Source organism: Elephantulus edwardii, unplaced genomic scaffold, assembly GCF_000299155.1.
Source record: "Elephantulus edwardii isolate Elephantulus edwardi_28Jun2011 unplaced genomic scaffold, EleEdw1.0 scaffold00065, whole genome shotgun sequence".
Taxonomy (NCBI): Eukaryota; Metazoa; Chordata; class Mammalia; order Macroscelidea; family Macroscelididae; genus Elephantulus; species Elephantulus edwardii.
Window position 1 is genome coordinate 4868918 of NW_006399815.1, and position 23368 is coordinate 4892285.

At 39.0% G+C, this 23368-nt stretch overlaps 1 protein-coding gene across 1 annotated transcript in view; it reads right to left on the reverse strand.

The window, feature by feature from the left end:
* Positions 1-23368, reverse strand: part of ANO6 (anoctamin 6) — a 158765-nt gene that overhangs the window by 64572 nt on the left and 70825 nt on the right. Inside the window, exons 3-7 of the mRNA XM_006888231.1 lie at positions 22542-22607; positions 21354-21641; positions 21027-21140; positions 15143-15258; positions 3797-3931 (exon numbers count right to left, since the gene is read on the reverse strand). Of these exons, the coding sequence (XP_006888293.1) occupies positions 3797-3931; positions 15143-15258; positions 21027-21140; positions 21354-21641; positions 22542-22607 (719 nt within the window). The remainder of the gene's footprint in view (positions 1-3796; positions 3932-15142; positions 15259-21026; positions 21141-21353; positions 21642-22541; positions 22608-23368) is intronic.

A 23368-nucleotide genomic window follows, 5' to 3' on the forward strand; every position in this document is an offset into this window, starting at 1 on the left:
TACAGTTAACTTTTTAAAATTAATAAGTTAATTTAGCTTGCTTCACACAAAAAGAATTTGTGGGATTGTGATCCTATAATTAGAAAATTATTCTTAAAATAGATACCACTTACAATAAATTAAAATTGCCACGAATCTAGGAATAAATCAATCAATGGTGCAATAGTGAAGCACTCTGTTGTAACAGAACCCATCCAGCTTCTCTGTAGGAGGAGGAAGACATAGAGATCTATTTCTACAAAGGCTGCGGTGAAGAAAACCCTATGAGGCAGTTCTTCTCAACACGTGAGGTTGCTGAGAGTCACAATTGACTCAACAGGACCCATCAATCATAAAAACTAGGGAGTGCTGGTGGCCCAATGGTAAGAATCTGCACTGCAATCCCAAAGGTATGTGGTTTGAATCCACCAGCTGCTCCATAAGTTTGGGATGGGCAATCTCTTCCCACGTGATTTACTGCCTCTGAAAACTCACTGAAAGGTCAGCTATGTCGGTTTTGACTTGATGGCACACAACAATAATAAGACAATAAATCTAATTCTAAATATGTATGATTTACACAGAAAAAAAAATAAAAGAAGACCCATATATCATGATCATAATGTAGAAGAATCTGTGTTTAAAGATGCCAGTTCTGCTCCATTTAAGCTCTAAATTCAATGGAAGAGCAGATGACTAAGAACAGTAAAGACATTCCAGAAGATCAAGATTTTATTGGCATAGATAAAGGGAAAAAATGACCAATAAAACAAATTGAGTTCAGAAGCAGGGTTCAGCACATAGAAAAAGTTATTTACATTCAGGTGACACTATAAATCAGTAACATGAGAATAAATATTGTAATGGAGCTTGTAAAATTGCATATGTAGGCAAGCTCTGGTGGCTTAGTGGCAAGAAGCTGCACTGCAATCCCAGAGGTGCACAGTTCAAATCCACCAGATGCTCTGCTGGAGAAGGAGGAACAATCTCCTCCTGTACCAGTCAGATCTGATTTGACAGTACACACACACAAATAATAAATATAAAAAAAATTAAAAAATAAAAATCGCATATGTATATGTTAGAAAATCCATGAGAGTAAGCCCATAATCATAACACAACTCAAACCTAGAGGAGCCATTCCCATGGCCCCTGCGTCAATGAGCTAGGACTGTGCAGTGAAGTGGCCCTGTAAACAATTCAGTGGAAGGCTATGGGCATGGGAAGGACTTCCAGAATGGCCAAGTATGGATCTACAAAAGTTCACTCCTCCATAACGAAACCATTGTAATGAAACTACTGGCAAAAACCGTCAAAAGCAAACTTTCCAGAACTCTGGAAATGAACAAAAGGCTTGCAGTGATCTGAGGAGCATTTATTTGAGAAAAGCATTACCATTATACGAGGATCCAGCTAGGTGGCATTCTAACTTGACCTATTTCCATTCCATTCCTATCACCTCAGCTTCTCAGTAACCTAAAAAGTCAACAGCCTTGCAACTGAGGTAGCTATGAAAAAACAGACGCCAGGCAGCCACTGGAGGGGGCAGGAGGGATTTGGAGCTATTAAAAAAAACCCATCGCCAGAGAATGAGCACTACTTGACCTGTCTGGCAGCTTCCTGGAAAAGCTCCATTCTCAGGACTTGTCATTATTTGGCCACTTTCAGAGCTCACTCTGTGTGAACAGCCCTATCCCAAGGGCAGCTGCTGCAAACAACCAAGGCAGGAATTATTTAACACTGCAAGCGGTTGAAGCAGTCATACCAGTAGCAACTAAAAAGAGAATGATTTTTGGAAAAAATAACTTGCAAAGAAAATGAAGAAAGGGTCTCTCCATTAAAAAAAAACCCACCTAGCCAAACCAGTTGCCCTCGGTAAGATTCTGACACATGGTGACCTCATGTGTGTAGGGATAGAACACTACAGCATTTTCAATGGTTGATTTTTCAGAGCTAGATAGATATTCAGACCTCTCTTCTAAGATACTTCTGGGTGGAGCAAAAACTCTAGCATGCTGGGTACCAGCAAGTGTCTCCCTTTTCTTCATTTAGGTAGTGGACAATTATTTCTATACTTTATGTATCTATTCTTTTGCCATGCAGCTACTCCAAAGATAATAAAGCCAATGCAAATAATGTAAATATTTTTTAAAACTTCAAATATCAAATACTTAAAGTCTCAAGAATTTTAAGCTTAGAAACTATGCCCCTAAAAGGTCTATTCCAGTTTTCCATAAGTCAAACTGTGTGAAACTGGAGAAATTTTGTGGTGTGACTTTAATGGTGATTTTGTCAAATGAATTACAACCAATTACAGTGGTTACTTAAGAACCTCACAAAAATGGCAACTTTTGGTTTTGTTTGTTTGCTTTTGAGAAAGTGTATTTTTTGCAATGCAGTTTTTGGCTGGAACAAAACAATGAAGACAATGACAAATGAGGCAAAAGGTCTCAATAGTCAGCTTTTGGCCCTAAACTCTTTTTCAGGGATGAGAGGAAGAGTACTTCAAAGACCATCTGCAGCGTTCTAGTTACGAAGCCATAACGGGTACAAAATGCTCAGAGTCTTCTGTAAATACACCAGATAATTATGCAGATAGATCGGCACTGCAGTGGAAGCATCAGGCCTTGGGAGGCAGGCACAGGGTTTGAAAAATTTGGTCTTCAGCCCATGTCTGGTGCCCAGAAATTCTGATCTGGCTGTCACACCTGGAAGATGGCCAGGTGATCCAAAGAAAAATGTGTGACTTGGTGTTACATCCCTTCTGGGGTACCAAGACTATCAGAAGCAGAGGGGGAGCAATAGATAGACTTAAAACAAATCCCTATTGCCACTCTGCAGAGTGACCCTGAAGGACAGAGAAGAACTGCTGCATAGGGCTTCCAAGGCTGTGGCTCTGTGGGAGAAAGATGGACAATCTCCTCCCACTGCGTTTGACAGCCTCAGAAACCCAATGGACAGGTACTATGAATTGAAATCCCCTTGTGCAGTGAGTATGGGGTTGTTCCCCATTTTTATATTTTTTATTATTATTTTTATCATTCATATACCTTGCGTTTCATGCATGTACACTGTGTTCCATACAGTCCCTCATTTACATTCTATTTCTTTCATTTATATATCGGTTTCTCCCCCTTTCTTACAATCATCCCACCACGGCCCCTAAATTAAAAGTTATTATGGTGAAATTCAGGGTGCTATGGTATTCTCATATTTTCCTTAAGACAGAAGTGCTGGTATTTAAATTCCAACTTCCAGTACTATTTACTTCTTGTTCAGTATTTTTCTCCCTTAAGTATTGTTAAGTGCTAATTTTCAAGACAAAAAATAAAAAAGAAAATAAAAATAAAAATCAAATAAGTATGGTCCTCTTGAGTGCTTTAATATGCATTTCTTTACATATGAAAAAATATATTATCTCTAAAGCAGAAGAAAAAGTTATAATGGCAACCCTGAGGCATCACAGTGCTGGCCTTGGCGAACATCTCTAGGGCTGAGAGAAGCATTCCTCCAGGCACAGAAGTTCAAGGACAAACCTCCCTCTGGTCCTCCTTTCTTTTGCAGGTAAAGTATTGTCTTAAAACATTGGAATGTTTCCTAAGAGTAATATTCCTGTCAGAGACAGGGCTGGGTTATCTAAGACATTTTTTCCCCTGTTTCACTTAGTTATTATACTCATAACAAAAGGGACAAATCATCTAAAGTAATAAGTGTTCTGCAGTGAGTCTTGTTTTACTAAAATAGTTGAAGACTCGGAAAAAGAATTTTAATTCTAATCAACTTTTCTGCACGACATCAAGGATTAAGCAGAAGTTACCTCCAGGTACAGTTGTTTTGATTAAAATATCCATAAAGAAAGCAAGCCACTCCTACAACGGCAGCCAGGAGCAGCATTTGAGTATAATAGCCCAGCCAAGCAAAGTAGATTCCAATCTTCTCTCCATAATATTTCCTGAGGAAAGACAAAAGTTATTTTTAGCAGATACAAATAATCGCTCTGCAGCTTCATCCTAATATTAATTTCTGATTTTAAATAAAGGAGGCTTTAAGCTTAAATCTCTGACTCAATTCCCATTTAAGGCATATTCATTTTCAGAGCAGACCATGAATTCAACTGATGAAGTAAAAATCGGGTTACTTATCAGAGAATGTACCTATCAGTGGTTCGCCTCCAGAAGCAAAGAAAATCAGAACAAAGCCATGGAGCACAAAATGTTGAACACAGCACAGGGGGAGTCTCCACATCTCTCTTTATACAGATTAGCAATATTTTACATGTTTCCCAAACAATTATTCTTAACATTCATGGAGCAAATGAACATAAAACAACTGCTCAAGGTTCCTTTATTTACCTGAAGAAGTTCCTTAGAGGGAAGATAAGACATGAATCATAAATAATAGCAATAAAATGACTGACAATACAGCAGTTAGCAGTGGGACAGCTTTCTGACCAAATTCTTACAAAAATCACTGTTGTCGTGTATCACAATGTTGGAATCAACCCACAGCTTACTCACTAGCGGGTTTTCAGAGGCAGTTAACTGTATAGGAGGAGATTACCCATCCTTCTCCCATGAAGCAGCTGGTAGCCTTGAGCCACAAGCCGTCAGCTTCTAGCCACCAGGCCACCAGAGCTCCCCGTGAGTGATGAAATACTATGCAGCATTCAGGAGCAATGAGCTTGAAAATGACTATGTAACTTGGGAGAGACTGGAAGACATTATATTGAGTGAACTAAGTCTTATGATAAATATTGCATAGGATCATTATGGTTAAAACAGGATATCTAATAAAATGTGCATGGAAATCCAAGGGGGAAAATGGTGGGAATTGAGAGGTGAGGGTGGGCAGGGTGGAAATCACAGAGTCCCACAATCTAGTGGATGGAGGGGAGGGATAAAGAAAATGAGAAAGATCCAGTGATCTGAAAAGACAGGGTAATAAAGGGTACTGTTTAATGGTGACTGATTTTATAAAACCTAATGAATAAGAATGACTGCATGAAACGCAATGTGAATGAAGGATGGTGTGAAACACAATGGATATGAACTTTGTATGCAAACCAATGTAAAATAAAAACAACAACAACAAAAAAACCCCAAAACAACTCCCTCCACCCCCCAAAAAAGTCACCATGAAAAGAAGAGATGGCTAAAATGGAAGAAACTGCTCCCTGCATTCCTTATGCCTTGCATTTCTATTATTTCTGAGTTCTAAAATTTAATTAAAAAGTGCTGGGGCGGGGAGGTGTGATTTGAAGAAGGGAAACTGGGTGATAAATAGTGCTGGCATGGTTCTGGAAAGGCAGACCAAGTATAATTAAACAGAGAGGAAGGATTAAGGGATGAGGAGAAAGTGATGACAAGTTTGTTTAGGTGACTCACTGTAGCTGAGGCTTTTCTAGACTGACTCACTTTTGGCTCAGAGCTGGTCTTACAGGACCACTCAGAGATTTACTTAGTTCATTAGAGGTATATGTGGAAATCTCCACATACATGACTTAGATGACTCACATAGATGAGCCAGTTAGTAACTAGAAGGTTTGTAGTTTAAATCTAAGAGTTACCACAGTAAAAAGGGAGAGGGGGTACTTTGTCATTTACGCCACTGAATCCCTATGGAGTACCATCTAGTCTGTCTGACAAATATGGGATTACCATGGGCTGGAATCAACCTGAACCTGTTAAGTCGAGTTTGACTCTGAGAAACTATAATGATCCTGTGGACAGAGCAGAACTGTCCCATAGGGTTTCCAAGGCTGTAGATCTTTATGGCAGTACACTGCTACATCTTTCTCCCTCAGAGTAACTAGTCATTTTGAACCGCCAACCTCCAGTTGGAAGCCAAGTATATAACTATGCCATGAGGTACTTAGGCTAGTTGTTGTTGTATACCATCGAGTTGGAACTGACCCACAGCTGACCCTCTGGCAGGTTTTCAGAGGGCATCTACATCTGAGGACAACCCAGAGTCCTCAGAGACTTCAGAAAGGAACATGTCTGGGCTAGACCAGAGTTTCAAGGACCACATCAGTTCTCCAGGTCCACTGATCCGGGCGTAGACCACATTGATGAGGAAGAACTGGGGCATGTGTGTCATCAGGAATGAGAAATGGTCACTTTCCTGTGGCAGTAGCTTTACTGACTGGGTCATGAATGTCAGGCAAACAGTGGCTCAGAATGGTGTCTGGGAGGAAGAAGGCAGGCAGTGAGTCTGAAAGCTCTTGGCCTCTTTTCAAGGAGCCCTGGTGGTACAACGGATTAAATGCTGGGCTAATTAAAAAGTCAGCAACTGGGATGCGCTATTCACTCCACAGGAGAATGCTGACACTGACTGCACCCATACAGACTGACAGCCTTGGAAACTCTAAAGGGCAGTTAGTTCCAGGATCGCTCTAAGTTGGAATTGATTGGATGTCAGTGGGTAGTCAGCCTCTTTACTGTTATACTTTCTGTAACATAATCTTACCAACTATCCATCCCTGAAATGCCACGTTTAAAATAGGAAAGTACCTTAGATGTCTCCTGGCTCAACTTCAGGATAGTAAAAATATCTTGCCACATTTGGAGAGCTGGTCAGACCGTCTCTACTTAGATATTTACAGTGACAGGAGTTCATTACTTCCCAAGGCATCCCAGCATATGGTAGGTGACAAGGTCAGAAAGAATTTTTTAATCTTAAACTGAAAGCTGTCTCCTAGTTCTTGCTGAAAGGCTGGGAATAATGAGGATCTCTTCAAATAAAATACGCTCTAATCGTTGTCTTTAGCTGCCAAGGCCATTCCAAGTCTTTACATCAATTTTTTAAAATTCAACTTTGGTTTTTTTAAATGAAAGTTTTAAATATACAACCATTAAAGGGCCAACTAGTTCTAGAAGGCTCATTATAAAAAAGGGACTCCAATTACTCCCTCACTTCCCAGAAGAACCTTTAAACGAATTCTTTGATTATTCTACTTCCATTTCTCTAAATAAGATGCTTGCAATGCTGCTTATTGACTTTTCAAATTTCTCTAGAATTTATTGACTTCATACTATGGAATAGGAGGATTGAACTCCCTTTCAACCCACAGCCTCACCTATACACCCATACTTATATTCTCTCACCATTACTGTTGCTAGGTGCCATTGATTTGGTTCTCACAGTAACCCCATGTACCACACAATGAAATCCTGCCAGATCCTGTGCCATTCTAACCCTCTCTGTTGTGTTTAAATGCACTATTGCAGTCATTTTACCAATTCATCTCATTGAAGGTCTTTCTCTTTTCACTGGAGCTCTTGTTAAGGAGTTGCACTGGCAACCTCAAGGCATGGTGTTGTTGTTTTTACGTGCCGTCGACTTGCCTGTGACTCATAGTGACCCAATAATGTACAGCAGCTCTGAAATCTGCCCTATCCTGAGCTGGTCTCACTGACTCTGACACACTTAATCATCATTGCCCCAATTACTGTGTCAATCCATCTCATCCGGGGTCATCTTCTTCTTTGCTGTCCCTCCATACATCCAAGCATGGTCTCCACCCATCCAAGCATGATGTCCTTCTCCAAGGACCAATCCCTCCTGGCCACATGTCCTAAGTATGTGAGACAGAGCTCCAAAAATCTTAACCTCCAAGGAGAAACTTGGTTTCATCCTCTCCAAGACAGACATATTTGTTTTCTTGGTGGCCCACAGTATGTTCAAGACTCTTCTTCTCCAGCACTACAACTCAAAGAAATTCTTCTGTCATCCTCAGTTATTGTCCAGCTCTCTTATATATACATAGCAAGTAATTGTGAAGACCATGGCCTGGATCAGGTGCACCTTAGTCTCAAGACTGACATTATTGCTTTTCAGTATACTGGAGAGGTCCCTGACAACAGATTTTTGCAGTGCAATTTGTCTTTTGATTTCCTGACTGCTTGTGTGAAAAGTATTTATTGTGTGTGCATACAGTTCAAATCTACCAGCTGCTCTGTTGGAGAAAGATGGACAATCTCCTCCCATGTGATTTACTGCTTCTGAAAGCCTGCTGGAGGGTCAGGTATGGGTCGATTCTGACTCTGTGGTACATAACAATAACTACATTAACAAGTTAAGATACTTTCTCCAGGAACTGGCCCCTCTAGGATAACATGCCCAAAGTACGTGAGACAAAAGTCTCTCCATTTGGTTGCTAAGGAATATTTTTGCTGCTTTTCATCCAAGACAGATTTGTTTGTTCTTTTGACAGTCCAGGGGCATATGCAATATGTTTTACCAACAACATGATTTAAAGATATCAATTCTTCTTTATCTTTCCTTATTCACTGTTCAATTTTCACAAACACTTTGTTGCCATTAGGTGCTGCCTGGCTGACTATGAGTCAGATCCTTATGAACAACAGATCTGAACCTGACTCTGTCCTGCACCATCGTCGCGATCTCTGTCATGCTCTTGCCCACTGATGTAGTGCCAATCATCTCATTGAAAGTTTTCTTCTCATTCTCTGACCCTCAACCTTTTCCAACACGATATCCTTTTCCAAGGATTGACCCCTTCTGACAACATACTGGAAGTGTGTAAGACAAAGCTTCCAGACTAAGACGCAGGACTGGCCATACACTCCTGAAATTATAGGCTTTCTAAAACACTATGGATAACAGAAGAACAGGTATATGAAGTGACTAAAAATATCATCGAGAGGTGCCAAAGCTACCTTTCTCTGAATATAGTTTTAGGGAGATCAGTATGCCTGCTCTGCATTATTTTGACTCTGTAAATACTACTCACAGCTGAATCAATTTATCTACTAGAATTGCTTTGCATTTCCTTACCAATATTTGTTTTTCCTGTTATTAATAACAGTCTTTTGTTTTTTCATTGCTTACTGCTTTGGGTATTTATCACTGACTGAACCAAGAGCTCTCCTCATGTTGTACAGCTCCTGCAGGATGTTTAAACATAGCAAACCCTTTCTGATCTCCTCTCATCTGAATCAATGACTCTCCAGCCCCACTGCAGAGCTGTCATCCGGTTCTTCCTGCCCGCAGACCACAATTCCCTACTGCGCTTTCTCTTGGCAGAGCACCTCTTCCATCACTTTGTACTTTTAAATCCTGACAATTCCATTCTCACACTAATTAACAGCTTGACCATGCACAGAATTCTAAGCTGAACAATCCCCAGAACTCTGGAGTTATTCCTCAATTGTATTTTAGCGTATGTAATATTGAGGTGAGGGTCCAACACCATTCTGAGTCTGAAGCCTTCACATGAAACCCGTTTGTCCTCTCTAGAGGCTTTCAGGGTTTTATCCTTGTCTCCAGTGTTCTTAGATTTCATGTTGTACTGAATTGAAGTATTTCATTCTCTACACTGGGTATTCAAGGAATGCTGGTGGTGGTGTCCATGATGAGCTGTGCTGCTAATTCAAAGTCTGGGCATCGCTGGTGGTTCAAGTCTGCCGTAGGCTCTGCAAGAGAAAGATGGGCAGTCTCTTCCTGTGTGATTCATTGCTTTGAAAACCAGAAGGAGACTCACTTTGAGTTGGAACAGACTCGATGGCAGTAAGTCAGTCAGTACGCTCTTTCGATCTGAATCCTAAGCAATTCTTTCAGAGTAGCCTATCATTTCCTTGCTACATTTCTTCCATTTGTGTTTCTGGCATGAATATAAGTTGTTCTTCAGGCCGCTTAAAATGATCTGCCTTTTCTTTTTTTCTATTAATTCATCTTTTCATAAGAATCTTTGCATTCTTCTGCATAATTTGTCCCACTTTATTGTTGATAACATTCCTATTAGATATTTCTGTTCAGTTTCACTTCTAATTTCCAAAAGCTGCTTTTAATCCTCAGAATGGTAATTTTCTTAAGTAGAATCCTGTCCAGTGTCTTTAATGACTCTGTAGGTAATAACTCGAAATTTTGGACAGAAGTTTTGTTTTCTTCTTGTGCAATGTAATTTTTTTTTTCAAAGTTGGGTTTTTTTTATGTTTGTTTTGTTTTTTGGAAAAGGTTCCTTTTCCCTGATGGTGTCCTTGGGAACCACAGAGTGATACTTAACAGAATAGATGCTCAAAGGCAGACACATGGGAAGCAGTGAAGGCAAGAACTATGTGGGCCAGCAACCAGCCTGCATTTTCTCAACAAAGAATAATTAGCAAATGCATTTGAAGAGTGAGTAGTTACTGTCTTTAAAATTAAAAAAAAATCATTAAGAACCCATCAAGCTGACTACTCTGTTTCACCTATATGTTTAAAATAAAAAGGCATCAAAGGAAAACTTACCATGAATATTAACTTCAAGTATTTGCAGAGATATAAACAGCCTATTTTAAAACATTTTTCTATAAGGCTTTCAAAAGTTAATGAAATTGTCCCCTTTTGAAAGTAATTTAACTAATAAATGAAGAAGAAAGGGGTTAGAATATTATTATTTGGCACATCTCTAAGGTAACAATGAATTCAAGTCAAGATTCTGGATGGCTGCTATGATCACAAAAGTCTGTTGTTGTTAAGTGACACTGAGTTGACTATGACCCATTGTGACCCCATGCACAGATCTGAACCCTGTCCTATCTTGTGCCTTTCTCACACTTCCTGACACACTAGATCCCATTGTGGCAGTCACTGTGTCAGTCCACCGGGTCAAGGGTCTTCCTCTCCTTCATTGACAGACTATCCTTCCAAGCATCATGTCCCTCACCAAGGAATAACCCCTCCTAGTAATGTGCCTAAAGTATGTGAGGCAAAGCCTTATCATCTTTGCCTCCAAAGAGCACTTTGGCTGCACCCTCTCCAAGACATATTTGTTTCTTCTCTTGGCCATCCACGAGATGTTCAATGCTCTTCTCCAACAACCACAGCTCAAAGGCATCAATTCTTTTGCCATCCTTATTCATAGTTCAGCTCACAGATGCATAGCAAGTAATCGGAAAGATGATGGCCTGAATCAGACACACCTTAGACCTCAAACTGACACTGTACTGCCAACCCAAAGACTGGTGGTTCAAATCTACCAGGGGCTGTAGAGAAGAGTGAAAAAAATCTCCGAAAGGATTTATAGTCTCTGGAAGGAAGGCAAGCTATGAGTTGGTTCCAACTTATTGGCACATAATAACATGAACAACAGGGGTTAGTTTGGTCATTTCAAAGCAAGGATACATTTATATGAATGACATTAAAAGGCAACTTGAATGTTTATAAACTCTGAGACGACCTGGACACAGCTTCACATATGAAGTGGATTTGCTGTCACAAAACCAAATCTCAATCTGAGCAAGTCCCTAGACAGAGATCAAATGACTTATTTAAAGGGAATGCACAGACTAGAGAAACATTTTCAGCAAGAGAAATAATAAAATCAGCAAAATATTGAAGAAATTCAAACACTAGCAGGGAAAACAAAAAAAGGGATGGATCAGCTACAGAAAAAATAAATAAAATAGCAACACTTTAAAAATACAAAAAAAAAAAAGGGGGATGGAGCAAAATGATTAAGAGAAATTTGAGAAATACATTAGTTGCAACATCTGGACCTTGTTTAAATGCTGATTTTATCCAAGATATCTTTAAAACAATGTTTTTGTGACAACTAGAGGAATCTGAACACTGATTATTGGATGTTATGGAATTAGTATTTTTTTAAAAGGATATTCTGATTTTTAAAGCAAACTGAATCACTTAGAACTATATAGTAATGAGATGATATTCGGAATTTGCTTCAAAAGGATGCACTGAAGAGGAAGGGAAATAGATGAGGGATTAAAAATGAAACAAAATAGACTAAAAGTTGATAATTTTGGGAGCTCAACAACAGATCAGTGAAGTACTATGCTAACTTTCCCATAATAATACGAAAATCAAAACTACCAAAGTGCTTAAAAAATCTTTTACGATCAAGAGAATTTACTAATTTGTCAGTACCTACACAGGCTCGACATCTATAGAGAACAGGCATTTTACCAACATGGACTCCAGGGAGCCTGATTTTAATCACGCCCTAGGTCCAGTATTGTCAAGTCTACTCCAAAAAGGCATCTTATATCACTTATTCTCATAATCTTTTGTCTACACCATTAGAAAGCCTTCAGCCTGGACTTCCTGCTTCTTGCATAACCCTACAACCCATTTTCCACAATATCTTTGTAAAATGTGGATGAGATAAAATCGTTGGGTACTTAAAATAGTACACTGACTTCTTTTCACAGATTGAATTGCAAACTTACAAAGAAATGTAGAAGTCTAACCCCTGGAATGTGAATATGACACTGTTTGGAATAGGGGTTTTGTTATGCTGGAAGATCATTATTAGAGTAGGTGGATCCTGAATCTAATCTGTTCAGAGTGGTGTCTATGAAATGACGCCACAAGGTAATCTGTCTACCAGCGGAGGATTGCTCACAGACATCAGAAACTAGGAGGGGGGTATATGTACATGAAGGATTCATGTGGTAATTTTCAAGTGGTAATTTTCCAAAACTGTGATTAGGACTTTAGCTTCCATACCTGTCACAAAATAAATAAATGTTCAGATAAATCACTCACGTGGATTTTTGGTAACAGTACTAGACAACTAAGACACTTGTCACTGCACCTAAGATATAAACTGCCCACTAGGCTTTATAACTTCAAGTCCTACCATTTTGTTTTCATTAGTATGAGCCTTCAGTATTTGCCAAGTGCATTTGTGACACAGGGCCATTATATAAGCTGTCCCTATTCCTGGAATGACATTTTCCAAATGCTCAAATTATTGATTACTTCTCACTGTTCAGTTCTCTACTTCTCTTTCACCTCCTTAGAGGTAACTTCTTCAACTTCTAGCTATTTTATCACATTACTCTTTTCTTCATTTTGATCAGAGGCAATCATTTATTTAATAATTGTTTGTTTTTGGTCTCTTACTCTCTCTAGTACTCATTTCCAGCCATATTTAAACAACAAAGGCTCTTGGAGAATGGTTGACATCGATGATCTGAGAATATACACACACAGTCAATATATCTTATTAGAAAGACAAGGGGGGGGAAGACAAGGAAAATAATAAAAAAAATATATTAAAGTGATTCCATAATTCCTGGTAGTTTTTATTTATAATGTGACTTTGAATATTGAACTAGTGAACAATGAGTCATTGCTTCTAAGGGAAGTTTAGCATCAGGCTTTGGAAAGCCTCTGGTCATAATATTTTTACCAACTGATCAATATGTAAGCTGCTTTATATGTAATTCTAGTTAAAAATACCTTCTTTTCTATACCTAAGTTCATAGCAGCATTATTCACTTGAACAAGAAAATGGAAGCAGTCTAATGCCCCTCAACAAAGGAATGGATCGAGACACTGTGGTACATTCACACAATATAATACTATGCAGCACGAAGGGGCAATAATTTTGTAAAATATAACTTGAAAGAGAGTAGAGAGCATTTTATTGAGTGAAATATCTCAGTCACATTAGGACAAATATTGCATAAGGCTACTATGGTAAAAATAGGAAGGTAACTGAGTAAGATGTGTATAGAGGTTGAAAAAAGGAAAAGGGGAGGGCAGCAAAAGGGGAAAACTTCACTGGGCTAGCAGAGTTAGTGGGTGGAGGGGGGGTGTGAAGTAAAGGGAAAGGTTTAATGGGGGCTTGAAAAGACAGGGTGATATAAGCATAGGTTAATGGTAATTAATTACATAAAATATATACAAATGACTGTACAAAATATATGTGCAAAACATGATGTATATGAATGATTACATGTAAACCAATAAAAAAACCAGCAAAACATTTTATTTGATGTATGCTGTTGATCCATTAACAGTGACATCACAGTCAACAGCAGTGTAACTCATGCCTGAATGAAGCTTATCCATGCATATTTTTTTTTCTCCCTTTAAGGATTATCAGAGCCTTTTGGTAATTGGGGTCACTAAACAGTCCATCAGTCCTGTGCTTGGGGCCATTTTAAAATCACCGACAAGGAGCACAGATCTGGGAAAATCAGGGCCCTAAGTAAACTGAAAAGAACACTTGTTTATCATGAGATCACAAATACAAAGAGTGAGCACCACTTGTACAAGGCCAGCGGGGATGCGCTCATCAGGTGACTCAAGTCTGTAGTTGCTCTGAGCGTGTCTGTATCTACAAAATGACCACAAAAGTGTGCAAGTATTGACTACAGACTTGAGGACTAAAAGAGGAAGTAAGTCTGCAAATGTGGAATCCAGGAATAATTTACCACAGGCCAACAATCTGCACCTACTCTATATCTTATTACACAATTGGTGAAGGGAAAGAGGATATTCAGTAAAGATCTGATTAGGCATTATAATTAACTACAATAAACCATTTAAATTAATGCTATAACCCAAAATGTCTACGAATGAATTAAAATGCAATAAGATTTGTAAACCTGCTATGAGTTGGAACAGACTCAACAGCAGTGGGGAATACAAAAATTTGAGTTTCTACTTCAAACTATTAAACTTGGTAAATGTTTTCCTATAATCTTAGTTACAATAATTCTAAATTCTTATAACATATAACATATAACCTTTCCATGGGAATAAATTCATTCCAGGAAATGGTACTTTTTAAAATGTTTGTAGTAGAAAACTGTAAGTTCAAAGATATAAACTATGCATGGCATAGGGAATTGATCTGATTACTCAATGATAACTAACATAGCACTCCCTTAATACGAACCAAATCTACTATAAAAGGAGTATACACATTGTCTGAAATCTAGGTGTATAATCAAAGGTTACATCCTTCTTATAAAACTGTACCACATAAGTAAAAATAGTAAGAGTAGTAGAACAATTTTAAAATGTAAAGTGCCAGCATGAATGACACTTGGTGGACTCTCTCTCCTTGTTGCTTCTTGATCCTCAAGAAGCTTCCTGGAAGAACTTGGAAACCATGTGTGTTCAAGTGGTCACACATCCTTAGAGATAACATCTTAAAGAGGTGCTGTTCTAATGCACTTTTTCTGAGAGAAGTAAGTGTTCGACTGTGTTCCCACATCTGGGGGACAGGCAGAAAAGTACCTATAACTCAGCACTCTGTCCAAAGCTGTTTGGACGTCTGGACTTTGTGCCCTTCTGACTCTGCAGGCTGACAATGGGGTTAGACTCTGCAGTGGTTTTCAAGCATGAACATGCAGCGACATTTTCTCCTGCTTCCCTCTGTGTGCTCTCTACAACAACTCACCTGATAAGGTCCAAAGGCTGCTTCTTGTATATGCTTCGAGGATGAGCCCATTCCCTGTACAGAAGGTACCGTTCATTAGGGCAGCTGGGATCCTCTGACTGTTGGCTGAAGTTGCACTGAGAAGCAGAAGGAAGCAGGTGAGCATCAAAAGAACCATGCATTAGTTACAAATTTGTTTATTGAAACTGTTTTTATTTGATATTCTTTGGCACTAATCGCTGACAATCATTTTGAATAAAGGGCCCTCATTGGGTGGACACTCTGAAAATAACATTTAGTGGTTGTGAACCGGTGACAACCCATCCCCCACTGAGGCCATCTGCAAATGTGGGGTAAGGTGTGATGGGCTCTTATACTTCTGAGGAGCACTGCAGGTACCTGGTGGGTGACCACTGGGTGCTTAATTCCTTACAAAATGAAGCAGGGGGCTATTTAACTGCCAAAATTATACTGAAGAACCTGCCCTTTCTTGGACATCTGGGGGAATAGAAGCCTTGGATGTGTAGTGGCAGGGTCAATTCCAAACCCAGGCCTCTCTGTCCCCTAATTCAATAGCCATTTTGTGACAACCTGTACAAAATACAATGCCATATACATTTAGCTAACTCAAGAAGCAAATCCTTGTGCCTCTGCTTAAATTCAGTCACTCTTTTCTTCCTGTTGATTAATTTCTCCTTCTTTCTGCACTATAACCAGATTCCTAAGCCAAGTCAGGAATGGAGAGCCCTTGTGGTCTAACAGCTCACAGGCAGTACAGATCTACTACCTGCTCTAGGGGAAAGACCTGGTCTATTGGTAATGATTACAATCTAGAAACACTGTGGATTAATTCTGCTCTCCCATCTGGGATCACTAGCAATTGAAAACTGGCACAAAACCACAAGGCTTGGAGTCTGAACTACACTCACCTTCCTCTAAACATGACACAGGATCATTCTTTCTCCCAGACAAAGTAATCAAAAGAGAATTTCAGTGGAAAGGGAGCTCTGCTATAGTCCACAGAGCTGCACTGCTAAACCAAAGTTTTACTCTACTAGTGGTTCTGAAGGGGAAAGATGGGCAAACTCATCCCACGAAATTTACAACCTCAGAAACCCAAAGGAAGGTCAGTTACTTGATGACAATAAGCTAATTTAGTAGCAAATGCTTAGGCATAGGCAGAATCAACTAAATATTATTAAACATGATACCCCAGGTTAATATTTATGACAGTTACACTGTATCAAAAGGAATTGGTGGACACGGAAGAATTCCATGAAACAACGTATGGTGATGAAGGAAGAAGTTCAAGCTGCTCTGAAAGAATTTGCAAAAAACAAGGCCCCAGGAATTGATGGTATACCAATTTACATATTTCAACAAACAGATGCTGCCCTAGATGTGCTCACCAAGTTGTCCCAAGAAACCTGGAGGACAACCACCTGGCCAACTGACTGGAAGATATTCCCATTCCAAAGAAAGGTGCCCTGACAGAGTGCAGAAATTATCGAACAATATCATTAATATCACATGCAAGCAAGATTCTGCTGAAAATGATCTAAACACGACTAGACCAGCACATCAACAGAGAAATGCCAGAAGTGTAGACTGAGTTTAGAAGAGGCTGTGGTACTAGGGATATACACCTAATATTAGATGGATCATAGCTGAAGACAGAGAATACCAGTGGAATGTCTATCTCTGTTTCATGGACTATGCAAAGGCATTTGACTGTGTGGATCACAACAAACTGTGGATGACTCTGAGAAGAATGGGAATCCCAGAACACTTGATTGTGCTTAGGCGAAGTCAATACTTGGACCAGGAGGCAGTCATCAGAACAGAGAAGGAAACATGATTCAAAATTGGGAAGGGAGGAGCTCTGGTGGCCTAGTGGCAAGAAGCTGCACTGCAATCTCAGAGGTATGCTGTTCTAATCCACCAGATGCTCTGCTGGAGAAGGAGGGACCATCTCCTCCTGTACCCATGAAATCTGATTTGACAGTACACGCACAACAAATAATAAAATTTGTGCTCGCTTCGGCAGCACATATACTAAAATTGGAATGATACAGAGAAGATTAGCATGGCCCCTGCGCAAGGATGACACGCAAAATTGGGAAGGGTATATGCCAGGGATGTGTCCTATCTCCATACTTTTTCAATCTATATGCAGAACAGATCTTCCGGGAGGCTGGGCTCTATCAGGAGGAATGTGGCATCAGGATTGGAAGATGACTTATCAACAGCCTGTGTTATGCAGATGATACAACCTTGTCTGCTGAAGGAGCACCTGATGCACTTGCTGCAGAAGCTCACAGACTGCAACCTTCAATATGGATTGAAGCTCAACATCAAGAAAAAGATTCTCACTACTGGGCCAACTGTAATTGGCATCATGATGGTGAAAAGATTGAGATTGTTAACAGCTTTAGTTTGCTTGGCTCCACAGCCAACACTCATGGTACCAGCAGCCAGGAAATTAAAAGATGTACTGCATTGGGAATGTTTGGTGTGATGGACCTCTCCAGAGTACTGAAGAGCAATCAATGATGTCAGCCTGGAGACTAAAGTGCATCTGATCCAGGCTATAGTCTTTGTGATTACTTGCTATGCATCAGAAAGCTGGACACTGACTAGGGATAATAGAAGAAGAATTGATGCCTTTGAGCTGTGGTGTTTGAGAAGAGTATTGGATATACCATGGGTGGCTAGGAGAATAAATAAGTTCATCCTAGAGAGGGTGAAGCCAGGCTGCTCCTTGGAGGCAAGGATTCTGAAACTTCGTCTGAGATACTTTGGGCATGTTGCAAGGAGGGACTAGTCCTTGGAAAGGGACATCATACTTGGGAGGGTGGAGGGACAGCACAAGAGAGGAAGACCCTTGATGAGATGGATTGATTCAGTGACTGTGGTAATGGGGATAGGTGTGTCAGAGAGCCCAAGCTTGGCCCAGGATAGAGCAAGGTTCAGAGGTGTTATACTTAGGGTCACTATGAGTTGCAAGTGACTTGATGGCAGATAACAATAACAAACAAAAATATGTGAATGTTCTCATAGTTTATCCTCAGTGTGTCCTCAAAATTCACACCGTAATCAGCAATTCTGCTGGGGTATAAATTTAAAGCACAGACTATGAGGTTGAACATTAGGTCATAGGGTCAGGAAGCTCAACATTTGCTTCCCTGCCCAGCTTCCTGGTTCTCTGTTTATCTATGTGCATCAAGGTGATATCTCCTGAAGGAACATGCTATGTGGCTTTAACTGGAATTATTCCTTTCCTGCCCTAATTTTATATTTAATTGTTGTTTCAACCCATGCACATCTGTATCATGCAGTAGCAACCTCAGTGTTTGCTTTCTTTGATCTAACAGATCCAGGTAAAATGAATACAACAGTTGGTGTTGAATATAGTAAAAGAATATAATATGATATATAATGGTCTCTATTTCTGTGATAAAATTTCTAAAAATTCTTTGGATATGATGATACTGCACTTGCAAACCATTAAAGGTGTGAGGTGTTCACAATTTTAAAATTTCACTTCATAGGAGCTATTCTAAGTTAGAGAACCTCTTGAATTTGAGAACTTATTAAATTCTCAGAATGTAGCTCTTAAAAAGTATCAAGGATTTGCTGACCATCCATTATGACAAGAATTCTGACACAGTTTTCTGGGATATTCCAATAAACATTGAAAAATTTATATTTTGAGAGGAAAAAATAATCTATGTTAATATGATAAATGAGATGTAATATATGTTTTCCATATAAATAACTCCTCCCCCCCCCCCTCTGGTGGCCTAGTGGCAAAGAAGCTGTGCTGAAATCCTGAAGGCACACAGTTTGAATCCACCAGGTGCTCTGCGGGAGAAGGATGGGCAATCTCCTCCCATGCAATTAACTGTCCCTGAAAACTTGCCAGAAGGTCAGCGATGAGTTGGTTCTGACTTGATGGTACACACAACAATCCTATCTGTCAGCAATTACAAAAACAGCTAATACTTTGGGGTTGATGTTAGCTGCTATTTAGTTGACTCTGACTCATGGAAAACAATGTTGTCTAGCCTGTTGCCATGTTCAGGGTCACTGGTATGTTTGAGGCCACTGTGACTTCCATGTCAACCTGTCTCACTGAGGGTTTCTTGTGCTTTCATTGACTCTCTACTTAACACTTAAGTGTCCCAAACCCAAAAAACCCCCATTGCTATAGAGTCAGTTCTGACTCATGGCAACCCTCTATCAGGTTCCTGAGGTCGCAGATCATTATGGATGAATGCTGCCTATCTTTCTCCAAGAAGTAACTGGTGGATTTGAACCACTGATCTTTCAGTTAGCAGCCCAATTTGTGACACACTACTCCCAGGGCTAGGAATGTTTCTAACTCAACACATGGATTGATTTAAGTTAACCTCATAACAACACCATCAGCTAAGGACCATTATTATTCCCACTTTATAGATAAGAAAATTAAGGAACCAAAATTGAACCCACTGACTTCAGGTTGATTCTGACTCACAGTTAACCACATGGGACAGAGTAGAATTGTCCTATGTCTCATCTTTCTCCTGGGGAGTAGCTGGTGAGTTCAAATCATCAACACTTTGATTTGCATCCTAACACTTCACCCACCATGCCACCAAGGATTCTAAGCTATAAGTACCAGAGTTGATACTATTTTTAGCTACTAAGCTATCATGGCTTAGTGGTAAGGAGTTGTGCTGGCAATCCAAAGGCATGTGGTTCAAATCGGAGAAAGATGGACAATTTCCTCCCATATGATTTACAGCCTCTGAAAACCCACTAGAGGTATAGCAACATGTAGGTTCCCACTTGACGCTATATAACAACAACAACACTCATCTAACTACTTTTACATTATGTGTGGGATAGATGCTGTTCATTCATTTATATAGGCCTAATTTAAATTAGGCACTTTTTCGATGCCTGGGATTCAACAGTGAACAAAGCAGCACAGTTCTTACAGGGGTGAAGCTATGTAGGAACGTTAATCAGTCAAATACTTTGAGGGAACGAGTAGCTGGACCTGAGACCTTGAGACCATGGTCTCTGAGAACATCAAGGTCAGCTGGTATAACTCAGCTCACAAAGAAAATATTTTACATTTTACTTTGGTGAGTAGCAACTATAATCTTAAAAGCTTATGAGTAAAAAAAAAAAAAAGAAGCTTATGAGTAAAAAAAAAGCTTATGAGTAAAAAAAAAAAAGCTTATGAGTAAAAAAAAAAAATCTTATGAGTAACCATTGAAGGAGCAACTACTGGTCTCTCCTTGAACTGAATAAAGACAAGAGAAGAAAAGCAAGGATGTGCTGAAATAACTAGTTCAAATGACTGGCTAAAGAACCACGCAAAACTCCCTTTCTATGACAACCCTGAGACCAGAAGAACTCGATGGTAGCTGGTTAACATAACTGATTACTACAAACAAGGATAACAAGTAGAAAATCCTGGACAGAGTGGGAGGAAGTATAGAACAACACTCAACAACATAAAAACGTACTGGCTTTTTGGTCCAATACAAACTAAGGGAACCCGTGACACTACAGTCCTTACTCACGCTCAAACCCAGGACAAAATTTATCTCTATGGCTTAATTTTCAGACACATAATATAAAGAACTGTAAGGTGACCATCAACACCAGGGAGACATTAACACTCTAGAATAATAATCTACATAAATGTCAGAAAAGATGAAAAGTACAAGAGAATCCAATATGCTTTGTAAACTTTCACTAAAATAAAAATAAGTTAAAAATAAAGGCTAACAAATAGAAAACACAGTTCTTGTCCTAGAGCAATTTACAATCTTGTAGAATATCATCTTTATTTTAGCAAAAAAGAAATTTAAGATGGCATTTTATTTCATTTTGCCATTTGACTTACATCATGAAGAGGGAAAGCTGCTTTATAGATGCCAGAGCTTACAAGCTTGTTAATCCCAAACTTGTTAATGTTTTCCCTTTCCTGGTACTTGATCCGAGAGAGGATGAAGTAAACCTAAAATGATTCCAAAATAGAGTATGTGGCTTAACAGTGTTAACTAAAACCATTCACTGTTTTACTGTGGTTAACAATAGTCTGCAGGCATACTTTTTTATATTTTTTGGCACTTTTAAATAAAAAAATAAACCAATCAAACACAACACTAATTATTCAACAATATCCTTCAAAGTCACCCCAAGACAACAATTAATTTGGGTTTAGACTTACAATGCGACTTCTGGTGGCAGGATTGAAGAAGGTATCTTTATCTTGAATGTAAAAATCATTCATCCGGTCCTTCTCAAATGGGGCAGTGAAAAATTCTTGCTCTGGCTTGATGAGAGTTTCATCCACTCTTAGGACTTTGGTAAACCAGTTTAAACCATCAAAGGCTGAGAACCGGGTTTTCAGATCATTGGGTTTCAGAGGCAACTTGATGTGCATTAACTCTGCATACGTGCATAACACCTCCCAAGGTGCATGCACCTTTACAAATACAAGCTTGTCATCCAAAAGCTATGTGAGAAGAACAGAAATAGAAAGAAAACCAAACTATTTTCTGCACAGTTATAAAACACCAAGATTTTTCTTATGTTTTTGGTAGTTTCAGAAAAGGAAATACACACACCACAAAAAAGTGAAAATATATTAGAATAAAAATAAATTTGCAAACCATCATAAATAAAAATTTTTAAGGGGCAACTAATGGTGTCTCCCTATCCAAGATTAAGGAGAAGGGGAAAAAGCACAGGGGTACTGATATAATTGGAGTTACTGATATCAAGAAATGAAAATCTGTGCTGTGGTTCTTCCCTAAAACTTGTTTCGGTATGATCTCCAAATTAGAGACTGAAAACGTGGTGTACAAGGAACACTAGCATATTCCCTGTAGTGTTACTTAGTGTAGTAATTTTGAATTTTCTAAACCTAGAAAAAAGCTGCTTCTTTATGTTTTCAATAGCATGTTATATGGTCACAGAAAGGATGTAAACAGTATCTATTGCTATAGAAATACATTTATCCCATAGTCAAGAATCTAATTATAAATCTGTAAGATAATTCCACTTTTTGAAAGGGAAAATGCATAAATACAAAAGTATATCTAATTTCTTTCCTGTGAGTATAGACACAGATAACTTTTATTTTTATTATCTTACATTTTCTAAGTTTTAAAACTTTACTATTTGTACAAATACAAAAATAAAAGTTTAAATAGTTCTAAGAAAGCACAGTCCTTTAGAACTGTATTTATTATGATGTTCTTTGGTTATGACGAAAGATCTATCGTTTTGTATTTCACAGATTTTCATAGATTTCTCTCCCAGCGTGAGGACCAAGGTGTGGCTGGGTTGAATGTTTCCAGCATTCCAGCATTGAAGGCACTAAAGCCAAGGACTCCAAGGGGCTAATACTTACTGATCTCGTTGCTTCTAGCTGAAGGCCATCACAGATGAGATTAGATTCATATGCTTGTCTTTTTCTCTGTAAATACAAATTGGAATACGTGTTAGGCATTTACTTTCACCAAAGGCAGAACAGTGCAGCGCACAGCTTTGTTTAGGAAAAAAGAACAAGGCCAAATCAGCATGACACATGAAGAGCTGCATCTTCTCAACCTGGAACAGAAACAATGACGGTGCTCTCACGGTTGGTGACTTGGGCCTTTGATTTCTCAGGTGGACTGCTGTGGCATGTATTTGAACTCATTTAGCACTTGGGAGGGGCCTTGGTTGTCCCAATGGGTTTTTGGACATTTTAAGTGCATAAAAGTTTCACTTTGACAAACTACCAAGGATTTTTTTTTTTTCTCTCAAACGAGATCTTACACACAAAGGGTACATTTTTAGTCCTATTTACTGATGTCATTTCCCCCAGCTAATCAAAGTTTAAAACAAACATTTTCAACTTAAAATTTTTCTTTCTAATTTACAAGTTCAAATGGTCCAATTACTGGATGTGTATGTTTCATCTCTGTATGCCTTAATCAAATTCAATAAAACAATATAGATACTTTGGCAAAATCAAAATAATTTCTTTCCCCTTAAGACTGATAGAACCTGAAATAAAACTTACCTCTGTGACTTAATTTTTGGGCAAACAATAAGGAAGCTTATAAGGTGACCAGTTAAAATACCAAGGAAGTACTCACTCCTTTGAATAATCGACCACGTAAGATCGAGCACAAATTTGCCCAGTTAAAAGAAGTTCACAAGGTAGGAAGGGGCAGGACAGAAAGATTAATG